This window comes from Passer montanus, unplaced genomic scaffold (genome assembly GCF_014805655.1).
Source record: "Passer montanus isolate IOZ18808 unplaced genomic scaffold, ASM1480565v1 scaffold9, whole genome shotgun sequence".
Taxonomy (NCBI): Eukaryota; Metazoa; Chordata; class Aves; order Passeriformes; family Passeridae; genus Passer; species Passer montanus.
In genome coordinates this window covers 16,628,258-16,651,088 of record NW_024374367.1, presented here as the reverse complement: position 1 = coordinate 16,651,088, position 22,831 = coordinate 16,628,258, and the positions used below count along the sequence as shown (strand labels likewise).

Below are 22,831 nucleotides of genomic sequence, written 5' to 3'. Positions count from 1 at the left end.
ATAGAGCCAGGCCTGCGAGGCAACAGCAGAGCTGTGGGACAGGGAGCAGGGCAGAGCCCGGGGCAAGGGACAGCTCCCTGGCACCTGGAAAGGTCACGGAGGTATTGCAGGGAAAAAGGGACAGTGCAGCATTCGGGGACACACACACACACACACACACACACACACACACACTCTGCCCCCGAGACAGCTGATAAAGCTGTTTTCCACAAAATTCTTTACATTCCAGCTCTGGGTGGCAGCTCCTGAGTCAGCCAGTGACCAGGCAGAGCCTGCCCTGCCCCTCTGACCAGGGTGAACCCCTCGCCCTGTGTGCCCACTCCTTGGTTTTGCTTCTTGCACAGCACAAAGCCCCAGCTGCGTGTGGCTGCAATCTTATACCATTTGCTTTCAGCAAGTTGATCAAATTCCTCCAACCCACTGCCTTGGCACAGTGGCAGCAGCCTGTTCGCCTAATTCCAGCAAGGATTTAAAAACCACAAACACCCCTTGTTTTTGACCACAACTGTAGGTTTAGTATGCCAGAAGTTGCTGTTGAGATGTGTTATTTCCAAAAGACTATTGCAAGATCTTAGTCATAAGAGGGTTGGACAGACTTGACAAAAACCAGCAGAGCCCAGCCCCTCTTTCCTTCCTTTCCAGCCCTCCTGGCCAGGCACACGTGCCTCTCCCACCCGTGGGCACGAGGGCTCCCTGGCAGATCCAAGAGGACCCCAAGGAATCACTTTCCTCGGGCTGTGTGGGATGCAGGGGCACATGGAGTTGCTTGCAAGTGAATAGTCAGACTTTTAAATTTTGTAACCTTCCCCTTCTCCTGCATTTCCAAGTGCCCCAGTGCTGGTGGGCGTGGGCAGCCCCTGCTCAGGCCCTGCTCTGGCTGCAGGTGGTGCACAGCAGGCTGGCGTTGGCCAGGGCGAAGGCTTTGCCCGTCAGCAGCGTCTCACACTCCAGGCAGGCAAAGTGCTGTTTGTGCCAGGCCAGCCCCTCCACCTGCTGGTAGTCCTCCGAGAAGATGATCTGCGGGACAGACGACACACAGACAGACAGACAGACAGACAACTGCTTATTTCCACCACCCCACCAAGCTGGAGCGTGGCAGGAACAGGGAGACACATGCCACACCTCCCACCAAGCCCATCAGCCATGGGGTCAGGAATGGACATACAGAATTATCCCAGGATGGTTTGGGTTGGAAAGGACCTGGAAAGGTCACCTTGTCCCACCCCCTGCCCGGGCAGGGGCACCTTCCTCTGGACCAGGTTAGTCACCTTGTCCTACCCCCCTGCCCGGGCAGGGGCACCTTCCTCTGGTAAAGGTCATCTTGTCCCACCCCCTGCCCGGGCAGGGACACCTTCCTCTGGCCCAGGCTGCTCAGAAGCCCTGACTGAGCCTGGCACTGGCAGGGGGGATCAGAGGGTCTGCAGGTGGTGCCCCGGGCTGCTCAGAAGCCCTGACTGAGCCTGGCACTGGCAGGGGGGATCAGAGGGTCTGCAGGTGGTGCCCACCTTGGCACAGGGGTCCCAGGTCACTGCCCACTCTGGCACAGGGGTCCCAGGGTCACTGCCCAGCCTGGCACAGGGGGTCCCAGGGTCACTGCCCACTCTGGCACAGGGGTCCCAGGTCAGTGCCCAGCCTGGCACAGGGGTCCCAGGTCACTGCCCAGCCTGGCACAGGGGATCACAGGGACTCTGGTCACTGCCCAGCCCAGCACAGGGGGTCCCAGGTCACTGCCCAGCCTGGCACAGGAGACCACAGGGACTCTGGTCACTGCCCACCCTGGCACAGGGGGTCCCAGGTCACTGCCCACTCTGGCACAGGGGTCCCAGGTCACTGCCCAGCCTGGCACAGGGGATCACAGGGACTCTGGTCACTGCCCACTCTGGCACAGGGGACCCAGGGTCACTGCCCAGCCTGGCACAGGAGACCACAGGGACTCTGGTCACTGCCCACTCTGGCACAGGGGGCCCAGGTCACTGCCCAGCCTGGCACAGGGGGTCCCAGGGTCACTGCCCACTCTGGCACAGGGGTCCCAGGTCAGTGCCCACCCTGGCACAGGGGTCCCAGGTCAGTGCCCACTCTGGCACAGGGTCCCAGTCCCTACCTCGTCGCAGCCGGCGCAGCGGGGCCGCAGGCTCTCGCAGTAGTGGCGCCCACACCAGGCAGCCCCGCTCCTCCAGAAGTAGATGAGGTCGACGAGGGGCTCGTGGCAGCGGCAGCACACGAAGCAGGCCGGGTGCCACTGGCGGGCGTAGCCGGCGCGCTCGGCGTACACCACGGGGCAGTCCCCGGGCACCGGCTGCTGGCACGCCTCGCAGCGCTGCGCGAGAGGGCACCCTCAGCGGCTGGCAGGGCAGCACGCTGCTGCCAGCTCGTTTCTGGGGGCCTTTGGGACCCCTCCCCAACTAACACCTTCACCAAATCCCAAGGTTCTCAAAGATGCTAAGAATCCAAATAGTGCTGCGCGTCAAAGATGTAAATTGGAAATAGATCAGGAGCTTTGGTCTTTTGTCACTGTTTTCTGTCTGTGCCTAACTCAGCTGTCACCCCACAGATTTCAGCAAGTGTTTTCTATTTCTAACAGGCCACAGAGCCAGAATTAGACGTGATTAATCTCTGGATTAATGGCATCCATGCACGTTACACACCAGACCAACTAGGTCTGCTCTTTATCTGTGCCTGCAGAGCAGTCTGTGATTAGTGAAGAGCCAGCCTCAAAGCTCCACTCAGCGGCTGGCAGGATGCTGCAGGGGTCAGCCTGTGTGCCACAGGGCTGTGGTGACACTGCTGTGCCCCATCAGAGCGCTGGCACTGCAGTGCCCCCCTCCAGGTGGCACAGGGTCAGGGACTGGGAATGGCCCTGGCTCAGATGACAACTTACAAACACCCCAGTTTAAGTCAACAGCTTCCAACAGGTGTAATCATAGAACCATAGAATGGTTTGGGTTGGAAGGCACCTTGAGGATCCCCCAGTTCTGACCCTCTGCCATGGGCACAGACACCTTCCACTGGCCCAAGCTGCTGAGAGGAGAGGAGACACAGACCCAGGATTTCTCAGGAGCAATAAACTGACGTGCCTGGGCTGCAGGAGGCCATTGGGGATGGGGCAGGGATAGAAGGGGACAATTCCAGCACTGCCAGCCCCCTGCCCCGGCTCACATGGGAGTGCTGGCACACAGCTCCTTGCCCTGCTCCCTCCTGTCACACACAGAGGCCATGGGACCTCTGCACCTGCAGGTGGCTCTCCCTGTTGGCTCACTGCTCTGCACCCATAGGTGGCTCTCCCTGTTGGCTCACTGCTCTGCACCCATAGGTGGCTCTCCCTGTTGGCTCACTGCTCTGCACCCATAGGTGGCTCTCCCTGTTGGCTCACTGCTCTGCACCCATAGGTGGCTCTCCCTGTTGGCTCACTGCTCCGCAGGTGGCTCTCCCTCTTGGCTCACTGCTCTGCCCCCCAGGCGTTTCCCCCTCGCCCCCTCCCTGCCTCAGGGGGTTCTCAGTGCCTGCCCCGTGCCCTTGGTGTGCTGTGCCACAGCCAGACCCTGCAGCTGCCTCTGCTCTGCCACCCCCAGAAGCCACAGCCCTGCAGCCCAGCCCTGCTTATCCTGCAGGATCTAAAGCAAGAACAAACACAGCAGTTTCCAACACTGAGCTCAAGTTTCTTGCCAACAAGAACTGTTAAAAAAACAACTTATTTTGCTCTTTCTTTCTATGGAAATTATTCACAGGGAAAATCTATTCACAGGGCTTTTCCCAAGCATTGTATAACCTCTACATCCTGCTATTTACACACTGCAAAGAGGTGATCCTTCAAATCTGAGGTGGGATTACAGCTTGGTGCTCCTTTTACATCTCCGTCATTCAGGCAGAGGAGTGAATACTTCATTAGCTGAATTACCAGAGGTGTTGGCCAAAAAAATGTCCTGTTCTCTTAAGCTTTGCCATCCTGCTCATCCCCAGCTCCTGCTCTGCAGTGCCAGCTCCCAGGGAAGGAGCTCCCAGCACCAGCAGCACTCTGGGCACTCCCTGGCCTCGAGCTTTTGGGAGCAACAATTAATTTGGGTCAATTGCCTCAGGATCTGATTTGGTTCCAGGGCAGGAATCAAGTCTTGTAACACCAGAGGAGTTCCCAGCTCTGGGGGGGTCAGGATTCTGTGCCCTGTGGAGAACACCTCTCGTGGGACAGACTTGCAGCAGGGATGTGGAGGCACAAGAGGGCTGTGGCCAGCAGGGTCTGCCAGTCCTGCCATGCCCTGGGCTGCACAGCGTGGCTGTCCCCGTGGATCTGCCACTGCTGTGAAAGCTGCTCCACTTTTCAGCTGGTGCCTTGAGAGAAATGATGCTTCAAACTAAGGAGAATAACATCACAGTTATGTATTTATTTATTTGAAAGGACAAACTCGCAGTTTAAGTAAACCCTCATTGCCAGGATGACTTATTGATATGTTTAAAGGAAACCTTCCTTTTTTGGCTATTTTTTATCTTAAAATGCAGTGTTTTGTTGCAATAGTGAAAATCCTTACTGTGCCATTGGATTCAAAGTCAGAAAGACATTAACAGACCATGGCAGAGGGGAGACATTACCCAATATGGACTGAAAATGAAAACTGCTCTTTCATGTACAACCTCAGTGCAGGAATGGCAGCAAAGAATCTCCTCTTAAAAACACTTGGGCACCATTTGCTTTTTCAGCTTTAAATCCTCTGCTGCAAGTCACCCTCACAAGGACCAGGACAAGGTATTTCCACTCACCATATTTTATGATAAGCATCTGTTCAGCAGCCACTCCAGACAGCACTGGGGGAATATAAATCTACAAGGGTGTTGAGGAATCTCAGCCATTTCTCTGTGGAAGTGTATTTGTATGCCCAGGCACCCAGGGCAGCTGTTTCCATTTCCCCAGAGCGATTACAGCCCTGGGAACACTACCTCCATGTTCACAGCTCTGTGCTAACTGGACAGAGCCGTCACCTCCTGACATCTGTGGTCTCTCTGGGTAAGAAGCCTACTTGGAAATATTGACTTGCATCAAAGAATGGTGAAGGTTGGGAAAGACCTCCAAGATCATCAAGTTCAGCTTTCAACTGAAACACTGCCCATATCATCCAGGGGCATGTCATGCCCAACCTTTCAGAGCTGCCAAGAACCCAGAGCTCAAACCAGTTCCCACAGCGAGATTTCCCTGCCCTTGGTGGCTCAGTGAGGCCCTTGCTGCAGAGACAGAGAGATGAAGAAGAGGAGAACACCCCTCATCAGCCCTGCCAGATGGCCCCTTGTGCTCAGCAGGGCTGGCTGGAGCAGAGGGGCCCTCCAGGCTCCCACAGTGCTGCTCCAAAGCATGGTGATGTGACCTGCAGCAGGCATGGAGAATGCCCTGGAGCAGATGGGGACAAGGCACAGACTGCTCTGCCTGCTGTGATATTTTGCCCCTTGAATTGAGACCAAATCTATTCCCAGTGGCTCCCCAAGCCTGGAGCAGCCCCAGAGCTCCATTCCCATCCCATTGCATCCATCCCATTATCTCATCCCATTATCCCGTTATCCTATCCCATTATCCCATCCCATCATCCCGTTACATCCCATTATCCCATCACCCATCCCTCACTCACGTAGTGCCCGGCCGTGCTCTCCAGGGCCCCGTTGGGTGACTCGGGGGCTCTGCCGGGGTCGATGCTCTTCTCCTGGGCCTTCTCCTCGTCCTTCCCGCCGCCGGCCTGGCCCGGCAGCGCCACCTCCCCAACTCCCAGGGCCTCGGCCTTGTAGGTGCTGACGAACTCCTGCATGAGCGGCTGCTCGGCCTCGGCCAGGCCGCGGCACTGCGCCGGGTCCTGGTCGTGCAGCGGGAGCTGCCGCGCCAGCCGCCGCCGCCGCTGCAAGGCGCCCTCCGTGCCCGCCACCGGCTGCAGCTCCTTGGGGACCAGCTCCATGTACTGCATGGCCTGCAGGGACACGCGGGCTGCTGCGGCAGGGTGGCACAGCTGCCACGCTCCTCTTGCGCGGGGAGCGGCAGCAGAAACGCGCCCGCGCCCTCCCTTCTCCCTCTAAGGAGTTTGTATCCAGAAGTAAAAGCTGAACCGGCTTAGATACCAGTGGTAGCCAGGCTGGTATAAATCCTTTCATCCTCAGAAAATAGTCTGGGTGTTTTTATGGTGTTTTAGATTAGTTTTTGTTTGTTTGTTTGTTTAAAACAAACCCTATGTTGCCCAGGAAAGCAAAGCAGCACAGACAGAGCTGCTTGGCACGAATATCCCAGCACATCCCCCCTTGCTGGCACTACCGTGACACTTTTCCATGAAATTTGATAACACAGCTGCTGAAAGGACTAAAAACCCATAAACATCAAACCCATGAGCAGCTCTCTATTGCCTTGTGGTGGGACAGGGAGAGCTGCAGGGAGTGAGTGCCAGGCCACACTGAGCACCCCAGAGCCCACGGAGCTGTGTGCACCCAGATCACGGTGAAAGACCATCCTTTATCAGCTAATGAAATCATCATAACACAGGAAAAGTTCAGGTAGCAGTTGAGTCTGTGACACTGACCAGAGCCACAAGGTGTTTGGTCACTGATGCCCTGTGAGAAAGGAAATGCCCAGAAACTGCCCAAAATGAAGGCTCTGACTTAACTGGCCACGACCTCAGCAGCAGAGCAAACCCCTCTCAGGCTCAGGCTGGGTGATGCACAGTTAACTTCCCCTGGCCCGAGGAAGGGAAGGGAGTTTCCCACTCCGGCATTTTCCTATTGTAGTGTGAGGAGTGGCAGGGCAGCCAGTTGGCTCCCTGCCATCCCCTGTTAGACCAGCATCCAGCTGCATTACATTTGCTTCTTACTGGGTCAGCACTTGAGAACTCAATCTTAAAAAACTTAGCACGGAGATTTAACTGTTTGTGGCACACAGGCTGGTTCAGGCTGCGCTTTTCAACACAGAAATGCTTGCACAGCACTGAACTCTTCAGCACGTCAGGAAAAACTTCCAAGTCCCTTGCACCTTGGCTCCTCTGGGGCAGAGAGCAGTGCTGCCGGGCGGAATTCCTGACAGGAAATTGGGAACAGCAGCAGATAATGATTGAATGGAAGCAGGGCTTCTTCCCCACCCTTGGGGTGCAAGCTAAAATCAGTGCACACTGGGATATCAGACATCAACACTTGGTCCACTGTGCCCCTGTGCCAAGGCAGGGCTGATGTCCAGTTTCTGGGAAGGTTGTTCCCCTGTGGTGCGTGGAGAGCTGTGGGATGCTGGGCAGTGACCTGGTGCACAAATGGCTTTCACAGACGTGAGGAATCCTAGGAGGAATGACAGCAGAGAGAGACAAGGATTCCCTGACTGCTCCTCCCAGGCTGACACAGGCACTGCCCCACAGTGGACAGGAAACAACTGAAGTGATGCTGTGAGAGCAGGACCACCAGCACTGCACGAGCTCCAGCAACGGGGTGGGATCTCAGGGGGAGAAACCTCAATGCACTGATGTGCCAAGACTAATGAACATTTGCACCAGAGCAAGGGGCCAGCACGAGCACCTGGAGCCTCCTGCTCTGCTCCACCTCCAGCATCTCCGTTCCCAACAAAATGTCTGTGCTGAGAGTGAGGAAAGCAAAGCCTCGAGGCTTTTTTTAAGGCTTACTTAAAGCCTGCTCAGGGGCAGGTTTCAGTATCTGCCCAGACAGGCAGTGAGATTTCACTCCCTGACCAAGGGAATGCTTGAAGTAATAATTGCAGATGTCAATAAAAATGTGTCCAAAGATTAGGGGGGAAAAAAAATCCAACCTGACACCAAAAACTGCCGTGAAGAATAAGAAAAAGTTGCTACATCTGCTGCTATCACTTATTGTTATGGCCAACGCTTCACTATGTTGCCTGAGTGCAGGTAATTTGGAGGAAGAGCATTTTAGTTTTCACTGCTCACTACTGGATCTTGGGGCTATTTTATGATCTGTTCTTTTCACTGTCTCCAAGGACCTAAGTGTCTGCTTCATGACTTCTGCAGGCACACTTAACAAGAACGTGCTCTGAACTTCCTCCTATTATTGACCGTCCACTTCAGCAAAACAAGGTTAAAAGCCATCCCAAGTTTCCAGGCTGCCTTCAGGAGGAAACCCCTGGAGAGAGGCAGTTGTGCACTAACAGCTTTTTGGCCCCAGTGCCTTTGAAAGCATCCTGAGAGTGGCTGACATCCAACACTTCTCCTCAAAGCTTGTCAAGCTGATCTGCAAGCCAGGATTTATCAAGGTTGTCTCCAAAGCTCCTGCTGGTTGTTTACTTGAACCAAGATATATTCCAGCCTGTCCAGCACTATAAAGAGATCAAAAACTTCCATAAAGTTTTTGAACCTCCCCCATCAGGAGGGTGGGACTGGGCTGGGAGGAGGGGAAGGGAAGGGAAGGGAAGGGAAGGGAAGGGAAGGGAAGGGAAGGGTCCCAGGCAGCTGGCCCAATTGGAAACCAGGCACAGGAGGGAGGTGGAGCTGGGCTGGGGGCTTGGTTTTGGATCCAGCCCTCAGAAGGGGACCACGCTCCCTATCTCGCCCTTTTACCCTGAGCTCTCTCTATAACGCTGTTTTTATTTGGGGCAGATTATGCTTAAACTGTAAGGAAGGAATTGCCAGCTCCAGAGCTCGAGGTGAGAATGGTTCTGCCAGCAGCAGCAGCGGGCAGGAGCTGCAGGCAGGAGCGCTCAGACACTGAGCTCAGCTCTCGCCAGGCTCACACCCCGGGCACGAGGGGCTCCTGGGGCAGGAAGCTCCTCAAGGCTGCTGGAGCAGGGATGGGCTGCTGTTCTCCATCCAAGGGACTGGGAGGGACCCCAGAGGGAATGGGGCCTCTGAGCCCACTCTGCAGGCAAGGACTCCTCCAGCAGCACAGGATGCTCTCTGAGAGCAGGAGGAGCCAGCCCCGAAGCACAGGCACCCAGCTGCCCACCAGCCCCGTGTGCCCCCCAGGAGCCAAACCCCTTCCTGCTCCTCTGCTTGCCCAGCCCAGACACCTCAGAGGGCCTGGAGGAGTCATTTTACATCCAGCCTGGGGCTTTGGAGCAGCATGGGCTGCACAGGGCTGCAGGACAGCAGGGATGGGATCTCTCCTCAGCCATGCTTTTACTGCAGATGGGCTTTACCAAAAGACAAAGAGCTTTCTAGCTGTAAAATCCATTAAGACTTCTTCGAGAAATGTAAACAAACCTATAAAACCCAAAGGCTTTCCATCCCCCTCTCCCACCTACTGTGCTTATTTACAGTTTGCCAGGACACAGAGTGCTCTGCACCCTTCTGCTCCCGAGGCAATCCACGGTTCCCGTTTCTCCCCGCTAACCCCACTGCAGGGCAGAGCCCTGTTCCCAGCCCGCCCTGAGCCCCTTACCAGCTTCTGGGTGAGCCCGGGGGGAGCCCACTCGTAGGTGATGGTGTCGAAGGTGGGGTCCTTGCCCGAGATGTTGGGGTTGGTGACGATCATGCGGTTCCTCTTGTAGATGCGGGCGCCGTCGCCGCCCTTGAGCCGCGCCGTGAGCGTGGCGTACTTGGAGCCCGCCAGCAGCCGCCCGACCTTGCGGTCATCGTCCAGCTCCGAGCTCAGCCCGTGCTCCTCCTGGCTGCACTTGCACGACTTGCAGATCTTCCTGTGCCCAAGAGAGCATCCGGGCTGTGAGCTGGGCCGTGGGGTGCCAGCCTCTCCCGAGGGGCACACACAGCCTGGGCTTAGGCTCAGGATGGAATGGGCTGGGTTGGAAGGACCCTAAATCCCACCCAGTGCCACCCTGCCATGGCAGGGACACCTCCCACTGTCCCAGGCTGCTCCAGCCCCAGTGTCCAGCCTGGCCTTGGGCACTGCCAGGGATCCAGGGGCAGCCACAGCTGCTCTGGGCACCCTGTGCCAGGGCTGCCCACCCTGCCAGGGAACAATTCCTGCCCGGTATCCCATCCATCCCTGCCTCTGGCAGTGGGAGCCATTCCCTGTGTCATGGTTCTGCAAAATCTGCTGCCTCTCACCCATGGGATGCTGCTGAACTCTGGAAACCCCTTCAAGCATCATGAGATTGGAGATTAGTCTCCTCACCAGATTCCAACAGACCTTGCCTATTATGAACCTTTACATGCCATTAAAAAAGTGACTGCTGGAAGGAACTGATGCTTAATTGACTGTAATTTGAATGATGATAGGTGTAAATCACACAGACAAGTGTCTAAGGACACTCTGGTGGCCAGCACTGCCATCAAACACTAATAGCAAAAGGGGCAAAGTAACTCTGACACAACCCCGAGGATTTCAGCAGGATCTTGGAGTAAGAATGAGTCCAACCAGCCTTTAATGGAGTCAATAAAAAAATGGTTGTGCTTCCACCAAATGAGTGCTTTAAATTTTAGATTTCACACAGCTGAGGTATCACAAGTGGAGCTGAAGGCACCCAAGGCATTCCAGCTGCAGAGCACAGCTGGACCACAGCCTCCCTGCCCCACCACCACGGGCCCAGCACTCTGGGGAGCTCCCCCGGAGCACAGAGGAGCCCAGTGCTTGTGAGGCAGCTCAGAGGGCACCAATTCTCTTTTAATTACTGACATCTGGATGTCTGCATTCCATTGGACAGCCCCTTTGGTGTCCTGCTGGGGCAGGAGCAGCCCCTGCCCTGAGCTGGGCACTGCCTGGTCTGCTCCCACCAGCTGCTGCTGTCAGGGGCTATTTACCCAAATTAGTGCTTTTAAGAGGAAAAGCTGGAAGTGAAGCATCAGTAAGGAGTGTTCTGTCCCCAGGCTGTTTCAGGATGCAGGGCAGCCCCACGTTACCTCCAGGAGTGCGGCTCGAAGCCCGCGCACAGCCCTCGGCAGCGCAAGCAGGGCACGCCTCGTCCCCCCGGCGGCTGGCTCCCCGACATCTGCAAGAGAGCAGGCACCACATGGAACGGCTTCGTCCTCAGGGGCTCCCTGGGACAGCACTGACAGGGACACTGCCCTGCACAGAGCGATTCCCTCAGCCATCCCCCGTGTCCCCTGAAACCTCAGATCTCCCAACTCCACTTGACCATGTCCACACAACCCTGCTACATTCATCTAAGGATACCTGCGGTGAAGGTTTTCCCTTCAAAGGGAGGGAGGATGGAGGGGCTGGCACATCAAACCCAGGGAACATGCCCACACACTGGGCAGCCACCTTCATCTCCTCCACAGCGACCTCAGGTCTCATTTTATCCAGTTTACAGAGCTCATGTACTGCACATGGACCTGTGCGAGTCAGAGGGCCAGGCAGGACACACGGAGGCACACTGCTATAACCTGGTGCTGATCGCAGCAAGGTGCAGGAAACCTAACTTGCTTTACTGCACCTTGGACCTCCTTGGTCTTTCTCCAAGTGTACTTTGGGAATGGGGGAGGTTTCCAGGCCTCTGGCACTGGAGTCTAGGGGTGGTTTCCAAAGTGAACAGGAAATACAGTGGGGAAATGCTCTGGGGAGGAGGGGGGTGTGGAGTGACAAGGGGGGCTGTGGTTCTGCTGCACTTTTTGCTGCTCACTGAAAACAGATGAAAGTCACTCATCCTTGGGTGTCTGCTGCTGCAGAGACATCCTAACAACCTCCCAACAGGACAAAGACAAGCACAAACCCACACCAGGAGCCCATAACATTGGAAAACAAACCTCTTTCCTGCCTGGCCCATGAATTTGTCAAACGTGGCTTTTTGAGCATGAGGAACGCAGCAGGGTATGGTGGGAGACAAAAACAAAGTGCTGCAGGAGGCACCGGGGCAAGGTGACACCTCCAGACGCCGAATTTATCTCGGGCTGGATGTTTACACAGGAGCTGTGAGGCTCCTGCCTGAAAGACACGCTTGTTCCCTGGAAAAACGAGCCGAGGGGAAGCAGGACAGCGCCAAGCGCAGCAGGAGCAGTGGCAGCGCCACGGAGCCACCGCAGCTCAGCAGCCCCGAGCCCCTGCAGCCAGGGGTCAGAGCACACAGCCTCCCCCTCCAGCACGCCCCAGCACCTCCAGCCCCCAGCAGGCACAATGCCAGGGCTGGGCAGGCTCCTGGCCACTCTGCCCATCACAGATGGCACTTCCCACCAGGGCTTGTGGCACGCACGGGTCCCACAGCTCCCAGCCTTCCTGGGGCCATTGCTCAGGGTTTGTAACAGGTCTGTAATCTCTCGAGGCAGGAGCTTGTTCTAGGAACACACTGGGAGCCTGTCTGACTCACAGAACACCTGCCTTGGGAGGGACCCACAGGATCCCCCTGCAGCTCCCTGCCCAGGAGAGGCTCAGGGCTCAGCCTGGCAGAGCAGGGTGAGGCTGTGGAGGTGCACCTGCCCATGGCTGCAGTCCCTGCACGTCCCTGCACTGCCACAGTCCTGCAGTGCAAGATCATGCACTATTTAAAGCACCCTTTGGCACCTCGCAAGAGGCTGTCCTTGCCAAAACCTGTTTTCAAAGGGAGGGACCAAGAGCAGTGAGGAACTGAGGAAAAGAGCAGCTGCTGCTCCCCTGCAGGGACCCTGGGGCCTTGGGCTGAGCCAGGCTGTGCCAGCAGCTCCAGGCTCTGAATCTCTGCTCGGAGGCAAAGCAGGGGTGATGCTGCAGCCCAGCTTCCTCCTGCTGCCTCCCACACCCACCTGTCCCACCTGCAGCACCAGGCTCCCAAAGCCTGCAGGACCTGGGGCGCCCTGAGCTCTCCTCTGATGTTCAAACCATGCTGCAGCTTCCAGGAGGACAAGGTGATTTGATGGCACTCAGGAAAGGTACTTCACTTGCTTGGAAAATATGATGTTGCTAATAAATACAAAGGTTTTATAAACAGATGTTCTAGAAATGACCAGATGTTTGTCTGCCAGTTTTAAGGTAGATGACAGGCCTTTACATGCCATTTTTTCTTGCCCAGAACTAGTAAGTCTCCACACAAGGCTGCTCATCCTGGAGAAATCCAGCCCAGGGTGTAGGAAGTGGTTTGTTTCAGCTCCCTTTGCCCCAGGACTGCTGTTTTATTTCTGCCTCACCTTTCACCTGGAATTTTCATCTCAATTTTCACCTGCAGTTTGTCCAATATTTTGAAGCCAATGAAAAGACCTGTCACCCCAGAGTTCATAAAAACACATCTCAAAATTTGCCTTAACACGCCTAGATAGTCCCCTCTGCCTCTAATATCCAAACAAAGGATGTTTTTGATTCTCCAGCCATGTGCCAGCTGTCCAGGACAGATAAAGACACTGAGGATTGCACCAGGCCACTCACAGCCCTGCCAGCTCTGGAGCCACGTGCCAGGTACCACCAACTGCTGGGCTTCAGCTGGCTCTGATCTCAGTGAGTCAAACAGGAGCTGAGTATCAGCAAGGGACTGCAAGTGGTGGTTTATCTAAAACACAAACATCTGGATTAAATAAACTCCTTTGGAAAAGGCTCATTGGCCCAAGGGGAAAGGCGCAGGGAGAAGTGTGGTCAGCAGCACGAGGAGCACAGGAGGCTCTGGCAGCTGGCACTGGGAGCCCAGGGCAGTGCCTGTGCAGGAGCTCAGCCCCAGAGGGTGCCCAGCACGCCAGACCCCGGGGGCAGCCCCTCCTCGAGGCTCTGAAAGGCCTGGCAGGCTCTGTCTGGAGCACGGTGTTGTTCCTCACCGCTCCAGAAGCAGAGTGGAGCCACTCTCACTCCCATCCCTGTGCAGGAAGAGGAGCCAGTGCCCGCTCACTGCACGTCCTGCCCAGCCACAGAGCTTCTCCTCACATCGGCATAAAAGGAGATTTCCTTGCAAAAATTATGCAAGACACTGCAAAAAGCCCAAACCCGGTGAGATAATGTGAAACAAATGCTCTGACTGTCCCAGGCTCCACCTATGCCCAAGCCCATCCGGGGAGTGCAGCTGAACTTTGGCATCACCTTAAGATAAAGGGTTTGGAGACATTTGTAATGCTTTAAAAAAGTGCCAAAACCCCACAACCAGCCCCGTGTCAACAAACTGGTTGGAGAAAAGCAAATCCTGCTCACCAGGACTAGATAGATGCTCCTTGCAAGATTTCTGTTTTGGCTCTCTGTGCCTCACAGCATTCTTGCTGCTAGAAGAGAGAAAGCAAGTCAGGGCAGAGGAAATTCTTGGGTAGTGAAATGATAGGAAATCGAGGCTGTTCTACCCACAAAAACGTTGCTGAGCAGTGTCAGGAGCACACCAGTAATGCCATGGGCTGCTGTTACACCGGCCAAAGGTAGGGCCATCACTCGCTGACAGCTGGAAAATGGGGAGCCTGGAGGGACAAGTGACAAGGAAAGAACCCAAACACTGCTCCAGCTTGGTTCACAGCTTGAGGACTCCTGGGAAGGAGCACTGAGCTCCCTGGCAGGTCTGGTGAGATGGAGTCCTGGCCAGGGATAAACTCTGAGCAGGTGAGGCTCCAGCTCCACAGCCTGCCCTGTTTGCTGCTCAGCTGAGACCCCACAGGGACCTTTGTCCTGTCACCTTCTGGCCAGCCAGCACACCTTGGCCAAGGACCCTTTGCCAAAGGCTCTACTGGAACCAGTTTGACAGCTGGGTTTGCTGCCAGGGACTGTCCTCAGGGGCAGCAGAGCCTGTAGGACTCGGGCCTGAAATCACATTCAGAGTTTCAGTAAGCTTGGCCAGCGTGGTGGTTAACCCAGGACCATGGAGGACCCAGCACACCCCAGCACACCCCAGCACACAGTGTAGCACATTCCCAGCACACCCCAGCACACCCCCAGCACCCCCCAGCACACCTGTCCCCCCAGGGGCAGCAGGGGACAGGCAGGACTCGGCTCTCTCCGAGTGCTGTGCTCGGTGCCAGCAGAGTGCCAGGGGCAGATCCACGGGCAGGGTGAAGGGTGTCCCATGGCCCTCATCCCTCCTGGCACTGCTGCCGGCTCTCCAGCCCCAAAAGGGCTTTGGGGACACAGTGCCACAGCCGCAGGCCCAGGGGGGACTGGCAAAGGGGGCCCTCCTGCTTCCACAGAGGCTTCTGGATCCCGAAAGCATTTATTGCACAACACCCTATTTGGAGACTGAAAACGGTGCTGGAGACACGTAACTACCTCAAGTATGTTTTCCCCTCCTTTTTAGGGAGGGAAGAGGAAAAGCTGGTTTCCAAAAAGTTACTCCAAGTTCACAACAGCCCTTCAGAGCTGAGGTCCTTGTTTCACCTCTCCCCAGTGGCCACGACAGGCTCCATCCAAACCCTTCCCTGCAGCACCAGATGCCCTCCCCTCAATCCCAGCCGTGGCAGCACAGAGCTCCAGGGAGGCTGAGGAACTCCAGAACCCTTTGGGGGGTTCCTCCAGCTGCAATGAGTTTTGAAGATTTACAGCTAACTCTGGACTAGACCGGTGAACAAAGGAATGGGAAAAGCCACACAGTATTCACATGGGTGGGACCAGTCTGCTCAGCACAATTGCTGAGGGATGGGCATGGATGGATCATTTGTTGTCATTATTGGACTATAATAGACTAAGCTTGCATAATAACAGTGGGCTAGCTCAGAGTTCCTTAAGGACGTGGGGCTAGCTCAGACTTCCTGATGGATCTGGGGCTAGCTCAGACTTCCTGATGGATTTAGGGCTAGCTCAGACTTCCTGATGGATTTCCAGTAACAGCAGGGTGCAAGGGTTTACAGCCAAGGGGAATGCTGCATGCTGCAGTGCACATGTTGGCCATTTGGATAAACTCTTCCTTTCTGCTGATGACCAGCAAACAGAAGGGTTTGGGTTGCAAGGGACCTTAAAGTTCAGCATCCCCCTTGACTGCACTGAACGTGTGCTGAGGTCCAGCTCAGGAACCAGCTCCCAGTCCTGGCACAGAGCAGCCCAAAACATCCCCCAAACCTCCTGAGAGGCAGCTCAGGTGACACCTGGGGCTGTTCTGGATTTCAGGAGAAGCTCCTTGACAGCAGCTGCAAGGGGAATAAGTCTGAGCAAGGCAAGCAGCTGCCCTCAGAAGCGCATTAACCAATAAACACATTCACTACTGCAGTTCTGAGGACAGCAAAGGGATGTTTTGATTTATTTTCTTCTCATTTTCATAGAAAACATCCATTGTAATCATGACCTGCAAGCAATTTGTTTCCCTGCCAGATTGCAAGCAAGCGTTATCCCAATTACCACTCACAGGAAAAAAATTCCCTTACAAAAGGCTGTCTTTCATCCCAAGCTCTCTCTATTGGATTTATTTCAGGCGTCAGTGAATGGCTTGATATCATCTGGAGCACTGCAAGCACTTATTGTATTAAACTTTGCAGAGTAAGAAGTTTGCTGCCTTTTATTTTAACAACATAAAGAGCAGGTAAAGGCACTGATACTGAGGAAACTATTTCAATGGAGCTGCCAGATCCCAACCCACAGGATGACAGAGCTCCAACAACCAGGGCCTCTGCAAATAGCTCCCTCTTCCAAGAGCACATAGCTGGCAGCATTCCTTTCTTCACTAACAATGTGTGAATTAATGATAAGAGAAGGGCAAATGCTGAAAAATCAGATTTTTTCACAAAGCCAGACAGTGCTTCAGATACTTGGACTTAATTATAAACCAAACCAAGAAGTGAGGAAGTGTCTGGAATGGGAAGAGCCCCCCAAAGTTAATGAGACAGCAGACGTGGTGAGCTCCAGAGCACTCAGGGAAGGGTCTCGGGGTGATCTCCAGTTACCTGCCCAGAACCAGCTGGGTCCTTCCCATCTCCCATGTCAGGAGAAGGTTCTGGATGCCACTGGGAATGGGGGGCCTCAGGACGCTGACAGCGTGCACCAAGGGAGCTGCTTCCATCAAATCTCCATATAACAACTGGTTTAGGACTAAATATCTTCTCAGCAGTAGGAGGAGGATCTTTAGTGGAGGAAGCAGGAGAAAGCTGAAGGTGGGCGAGGGCAGGGCCATGCCTGAGCCCCCATCCCTGTCCTCACCCTTCCTGCACTGCAGCCTCTCTGTAGCAGCCCTGGGCATCACAATCTCAGCACATGATGGAAAATAAAGTGAGGTGGTTTTGAGCAACACGTGCAGGTCTTCAGAAGGAGCACACGAACATGTCCAAGTGAATCTTGTGGCTGGTGATGCCCTGAACCCAAGGCAGGAGCTGAGGGACTGTGCCACCCCAAGTACTGGCAAGACACAGGCAACCACAGGATGCTGTGGAGAGAATTTACCTTCCTGTGCTCATCCATGTAACCCAGCCATGGAGTGAGTGCTGGGGTAGGTGAGATGGGACCAGTGTGGGCAATCAGGTACCAGCATTAGGGACCTCCAGCTCTCCAAAAACTGCAAATGGCTGCCTGGAAATATTCCCCTTTCTCTGAGCCCCATCTCTAAATGGAACAGGAGCTCCAGGATGGGACATCTGAGTACTGCCTTTCCTGGATGGCTGAAACACAGTATTTCTTCCTTTAAAAAAAGGAGAAAAACCCAGCCTAAACAAATACTGCAGACACTGCCTCTCTGCAGGGCCAGAGGGATTTTGTAATTTGTAAATTGCATTTCATTGGACTCCGTTTAGCTCTGAGTCCAAGTCCCAAAAGAAGGTGTTTAACCCCTGTGCTGCTTCATGATCCCATGTCTATAAATAGTTGCCCAGAGCAGGTTTCTCCATCACGATCCACACCTGCTTCCTGCCCTGGCTCCAGCACAAGGACACTGCTCTGTGAGCAGGGCTCAGTCCCCTGAGGACACAGCAGCCTTCAGGGCAGTCACAGGCACCCCCCAGGCCCCCTGCCATGAGTGACCTGTCCCCTGCCCTGTGTGACCTGTCCCCAGCCCTGGCACCAAGCTGCTCATGCTCCAGGGGTGGCTCTGCAGAGATGGTGCCAGCTCTGCAATGAAACAGCTTCTGCAGACCAGAAATGATGAGCATGAGGACTCTGCAAGGGCCAAAGCGCTCCTGGGTGGAACTGCCCAAAGAGCCGTGCTGCAGCCCCTCAGAGCTGACATGGAGCTGCTTTCTGCAGCCCTGACAGGGCATTTCTCCATCAAGATCCACACCTGCTTCCTCCCCTGGGCTCCAGCACAAGCACACTGCTCCTTGTCCCTAAGGACACAGCAGCCTTCAGGGCAGTCACAGCCAGCCCCCTGCCATGTGTGACCCGTCCCCAGCCCTGGCACCAAGCTGCTCATGCTCCAGGGGTGGCTCTGCAGAGATGGTGCCAGCTCTGCAATGAAACAGCTTCTGCAGACCAGAAATGATGAGCATGAGGACTCTGCAAGGGCCAAAGCGCTCCTGGGTGGAACTGCCCAAAGAGCCGTGCTGCAGCCCCTCAGAGCTGACATGGAGCTGCTTTCTGCAGCCCTGACAGGGCTTGCACAACACAGCAGCACCTTCAGGGGACTCGGGCACAGCCTCCATGGCCCTCACTCAGCATCCTCATCCTCACCCACCCAGACTGCTCACAGAGCTCTGGGACACGACAGAGGCTTCTCAGATGTGTCCCACAGCAGTCTCTGGGCAGAACCCCTGTCGTCTGGGAGCAGAGCATCCTTGCCACAGAGCCAGGCTGTGGGAGCACTCAGGGCCCAGCCCAGGCACCCTGCACACCCTGACCAAGGCACCCAGGTTATGAAACCTTGAGTGACAAAGCTGAGTTTCCAGCTGGGATGAAAAGCTTTGAAAAGCTCCCAGGTTTTGGACCTCACCAATGCAAGCTGCCAGTCCCAGCCAGCACGCCCTGCAGAGGGCTCTTCAAGCATCCAGTCTTTGCTGATGAGGAGGGAGCTCCTGCCTCTCCCTGAGGCACCAGGACCCCCAGACCACACCTGGAGCCCATTCACCCCTGCAACAGCAGCACTTCCCTGCTGTCCTGCAGGAGGCTTTGGGTGTTTGCAAGTCCCATGCTGAAGGACCGAAGGAAGAAAAAGTTAAAGAACCCAAATTTGTATTAACTGAGTAAACTTTACCTTGGCTTTGACGAGTGCTTTTAGCTCGGCGGGTTATTTTGCTCTGCCAGGAGGGGACAGAGCTTGGTGAGAACAGTACACAGGCGCAGAGCCTGCCTGGCCAGCTGGGCCCGCTCCAGCGCTCGCGCCGTGCCAGCCATCGCCTTCTCCCTGCTCTGAGCTTAACTCTCCACTCACAATTTAATCTAAACAAGCCCTGTGCCAAACAGAATGCCGTCCCACTCATGCTGCTTTAATTTCCTCAGAAAGAATCCCAGAATACTCTAGGCAAGACATCAACAATAATTAAACCCAACAGTGATTGAAAATCAAATTTTCAGGGCCTCGCAACAAGCTCTAATGAGTTCCAGACTCGCCTTCCCGACTTGCTCAGACTGGCTGTGTGACACTGCCAAGCTAAATTAAAATTTGACAGTATTCCACACCATGCCCAGAAAAAGTGCCCGTCTTAGGATTCAGGAAATTAAGCAGCCGTCTACTGCAGAGACACCCATTTATGCTGGGACGTCGATTATTCAGGCACTGATACAGCGTCTGTATTATTCTTTGTCCCTGTTTTCATTATGTCATTTCGTATCCCTTTTGAAGTACAAACTAGCTGGCATGTCTTCCTTCATCCTGCAGTGTTCAGGTGAGAGGAGACAGGCAGCAGAGGCTGCAGAGCCTGGGCATGGCCCTGCCCAGGGCAGCCTGGGAGGGTGCCAGCAGAACTGCAGCCTGTGTCCCTGCCTCCCATTTAAGTGACATTAAAGGTGACATCCTGTCCTTTACACTTCCCCTGATGGGAGCTGAGCATCCAGGCACACATTTTGGGAAGCCTCTGATGCTTTCTGCATTCACAAGCCTTTTTGGGGTGCACTGTGAGCCCTCCCTGCTGCATCCCCTGCAGGTGACGCTGGAGAAGCTCCTGGGACAAGGCTCCAGTGCAGAAACAGCTTCACCGGGGCTCATCCCACAGCAGGGATTTGCTCAGCCCTCCCTGCTGTCCAAATCCAGCCCTGCTCTTCACTCCCCCCGAGGAACCCCAGCCTGGGGCTGCTGGCAGAGCTCAGAGCCCCCTTCTGACCCCGCTCAGAGCCCCCTTCCCCAGACAAGGCAGGGACTGAGCTGCTGGGGCACGGCCAGCCTGACCACAGCCCCGCACCAGCACAGCCTCAGAAAAAGGCTCTGTTTCCACTCCTGTGGGATCCATCCCCACACAGTGCCTGGAAGAGCTTCCCGAGGGCTCCAGCTGGCACCCCAAGGTGCCCTCCCTGACGGCAGCCAGGACCCGAGGACATGCCTGAGGTGCCAGCAGCAGGACCTGCTGGAGGGGACATTGCTCTGGGTCTCTGGGGATGACACACCAGCAGGTCCCACCAAACCCTGACCACTCCTGCCGGGACAGGGCCACCCTGTGGTGCCACACCGGGGGTCCTGCCCCTGTCAGCCAGCACTGGTTGTCCCCAGGGTGGGCAGCCTACAGGGTCAGCACGCAGGGAAGGAAGAATCCCGAGTGCCTCAGTCCCCCCTCAAAGCACCGTGTGTCTCAGGAGAGCAGGGCAGGGCCATGCTGAGGAGCATCCGTGGGTCACCCAGAACTGTGGGTGACACCAGCCTGTGCCCAGATACCCTGCCAGAACAGCCAGTTCCCTCAAAAGCTCCTGCTGCCAACACCAGCCTGTGCCCAGATACCCTGCCAGAACATCTAGTTCCCAGGAAAACCGGGCAGAGCTTTCCCTGGCACCCAGCGGTGGCTCAGCTCAAACCCAACGGGACACAAAGTGCTACACGTCGCAGCAGCCAGGCTGACCTGGCCATCCTGACAGGCAGGGTGGGCCCCGAGGCCAGCTCTGCCAGGGAGCCCCATGGCAGGGCAGGGTCTGAGGTGCCCCCGGAGATGGGATCACACCGGCTGACACGGCTGCTGAACTCACCCCCGAACCACGCGGGGACAGAGGTGCACAGAGGAAGGGCACGGGAGCAGCTGCTGCCACTGCACACGCTTTGGGCTGGCAGCCAGGATCCCTTCCCGGAGCCCAGTGCCACGGCAGCGGGACACTGCGGAAGGGCCGCATTTCTGGGAGCAAACACTCCAGAGGGTCTGGAGGGGACAAGCGACTCCCGCCCTCCTTCCGAGGGCAGCTCGGCACACGAGCTCATCGGGCAGCAAGCAGCCGCTCTGCAGCAGCAGCCTCGCTGGGCTGATCCTTGCCCCGAAATGAGCCCCCAGCGGGCACAGAGCGGCTCGGGGGCTGCGGGCACGGCTCGGCTGCCCCTGCCAGGGCAGCGAGAGGGCAGAGCGGGAGGCACGGGCTCTGAGCCCGCACTGCGCCCGGCCGCCGGCCCCGGGACCCCGCGGGGGCTGGAGAGCCCGGAGATGGAGACACCGGGAAAAGAGCCCCGGCTCCCTGAGCCCGGAGATGGAGACACCGGGAAAAGAGCCCCGGCTCCCGGGCCGTGCGGAGATGGAGACACCGGGAAAAGAGCCCCGGCTCCCTGAGCCGTGCGGAGATGGAGACACCGGGAAAAGAGCCCCGGCTCCCTGGGCCCGGAGATGGAGACCCCGGGAAAAGAGCCCCGGCTCCCTGGGCCGTGCGGAGATGGAGACACCGGGAAAAGAGCCCCGGCTCCCGCACCGTGCGCTGCCCGGGGCGCACCCGCCCTTCCCGGGGCACCGCCGGGCACCGGAGATGGAGACACCGGGAAAAGAGCCCCGGCTCCCTGAGCCGTGCGGAGATGGAGACACCGGGAAAAGAGCCCCGGCTCCCTGAGCCGTGCGGAGATGGAGACACCGGGAAAAGAGCCCCGGCTCCCTGAGCCGTGCGGAGATGGAGACACCGGGAAAAGAGCCCCGGCTCCCGCACCGTGCGCTGCCCGGGGCGCACCCGCCCTTCCCGGGGCACCGCCGGGCACGGGGACCGCTCCGCTGGGCCCGGGCTGTCCCGGGACACGGAGATCAGGATCACTCCCGCTGTCCCGGCACGGGGATCGGGATCGCTCCCACTGTCCCGCGCTGTCCTGGCACGGGGATGGTTCCCGCAGTCCCGGGGCTGTCCCGGGACACGGATCGGGATCATTCCCGGTGTCCCTAGGGCTGTCCCAGGACAGGGATCGGGATCATTCCCGGTGTCCCCCGGGCTGTCCCGGGACACGGATCGGGATGATTCCCACTGTCCCGGCGCTGTCCCGGCACGGGGATCGGGATGGTTGCCGCGCTCCCGGGGCTGTCCCGGGACACGGATCGGGATCGCTCCGCTGTGCCCGGGCTGTCCCGGCACGGAGATCAGGATCGCTCCCGCTCTCCCGGCACGGGGATTGGGATGATTCCCACTGTCCCGGCACGGGGATGGTTCCCGCGGTCCCGGGGCTGTCCCGGGACAGGGATCGGGATCGCTCCGCTGTCCCTCACTCTCCCCTCACACTCTCCCCTCACACTCTCCCCTCACACTCTCTCCCCTCACAGTCTCTCCCCTCACAGTCTCTCCCCTCACTCACCTCCGCCCGCTCCGCTGCTCTCGCGCCGCCGCCGCCGCTCGCGCTCCCCGAGCGCCGCCTTTCATTGGCGCGCGCGGCGGCCTCGCGCCGCTCTCAGCCAATCCGGCGCCGCCCCGAAACTTTCCTGGCCAATGGCGAGCGGGGGAGCGCGCGGGGGGGCGTGCCCGAGGCGGGGATAGCGGGACCGGGACGGGACGGACCGGGATGGGGACAGGGATGGGCACAGGGACAGGGATAGGGACGGGGATGGGGACAAGGGGGACAGGGACAGAGACAGGGACAGGAACAGGGATGGGGATGGGGACAGGGACAGGGATGGGGATGGGAATGGGGACAGGGACAGGGAAAATGGCCTAAACGAGGGCACGGGGAGGTGGGACACTGCGGATGAATTGTTCCCTGTGAGGATGGGCAGGGTGCCCAGAGCAGCTGTGGCTGCCCCTGGATCCCTGGCAGTGCCCAAGGCCAGGCTGGATGGGGCTTGGAATAAGCTGGGACAGTGGGGAGGTGTCCCTGTCCGTGCCA

The 22,831-nt window shown here is 56.9% G+C and overlaps 1 protein-coding gene and 1 long non-coding RNA gene across 3 annotated transcripts; one reads left to right on the top strand and one right to left on the bottom strand.

Annotated features, from left to right (window-relative positions):
* Positions 1-492: 492 nt before the first annotated feature.
* On the bottom strand, positions 493-22,357 carry LMCD1 (LIM and cysteine rich domains 1). Of its 2 annotated transcripts, XM_039734350.1 has the most exons (7): positions 22,307-22,329; positions 13,942-14,009; positions 10,764-10,852; positions 9,346-9,601; positions 5,607-5,936; positions 2,102-2,317; positions 493-1,017 (listed from the first exon to the last, which is right to left on the bottom strand). In XM_039734350.1, exons 3-7 carry the CDS (start codon positions 10,850-10,852, stop codon positions 862-864), a joined length of 1,047 nt encoding a protein of 348 aa, XP_039590284.1. In that variant the 5' UTR covers positions 13,942-14,009; positions 22,307-22,329; the 3' UTR covers positions 493-861. The 2 variants fall into 2 exon arrangements, with proteins under 2 accessions (XP_039590284.1, XP_039590283.1); XM_039734349.1 differs by lacking the exon at positions 13,942-14,009 and having other exon boundaries at positions 22,307-22,357.
* On the top strand, positions 1,026-2,089 carry LOC120514156. The gene is made up of 3 exons (XR_005630413.1): positions 1,026-1,208; positions 1,316-1,424; positions 1,495-2,089. It is a non-coding gene; the product is annotated as an uncharacterized LOC120514156 (long non-coding RNA).
* Positions 22,358-22,831: the final 474 nt, after the last annotated feature.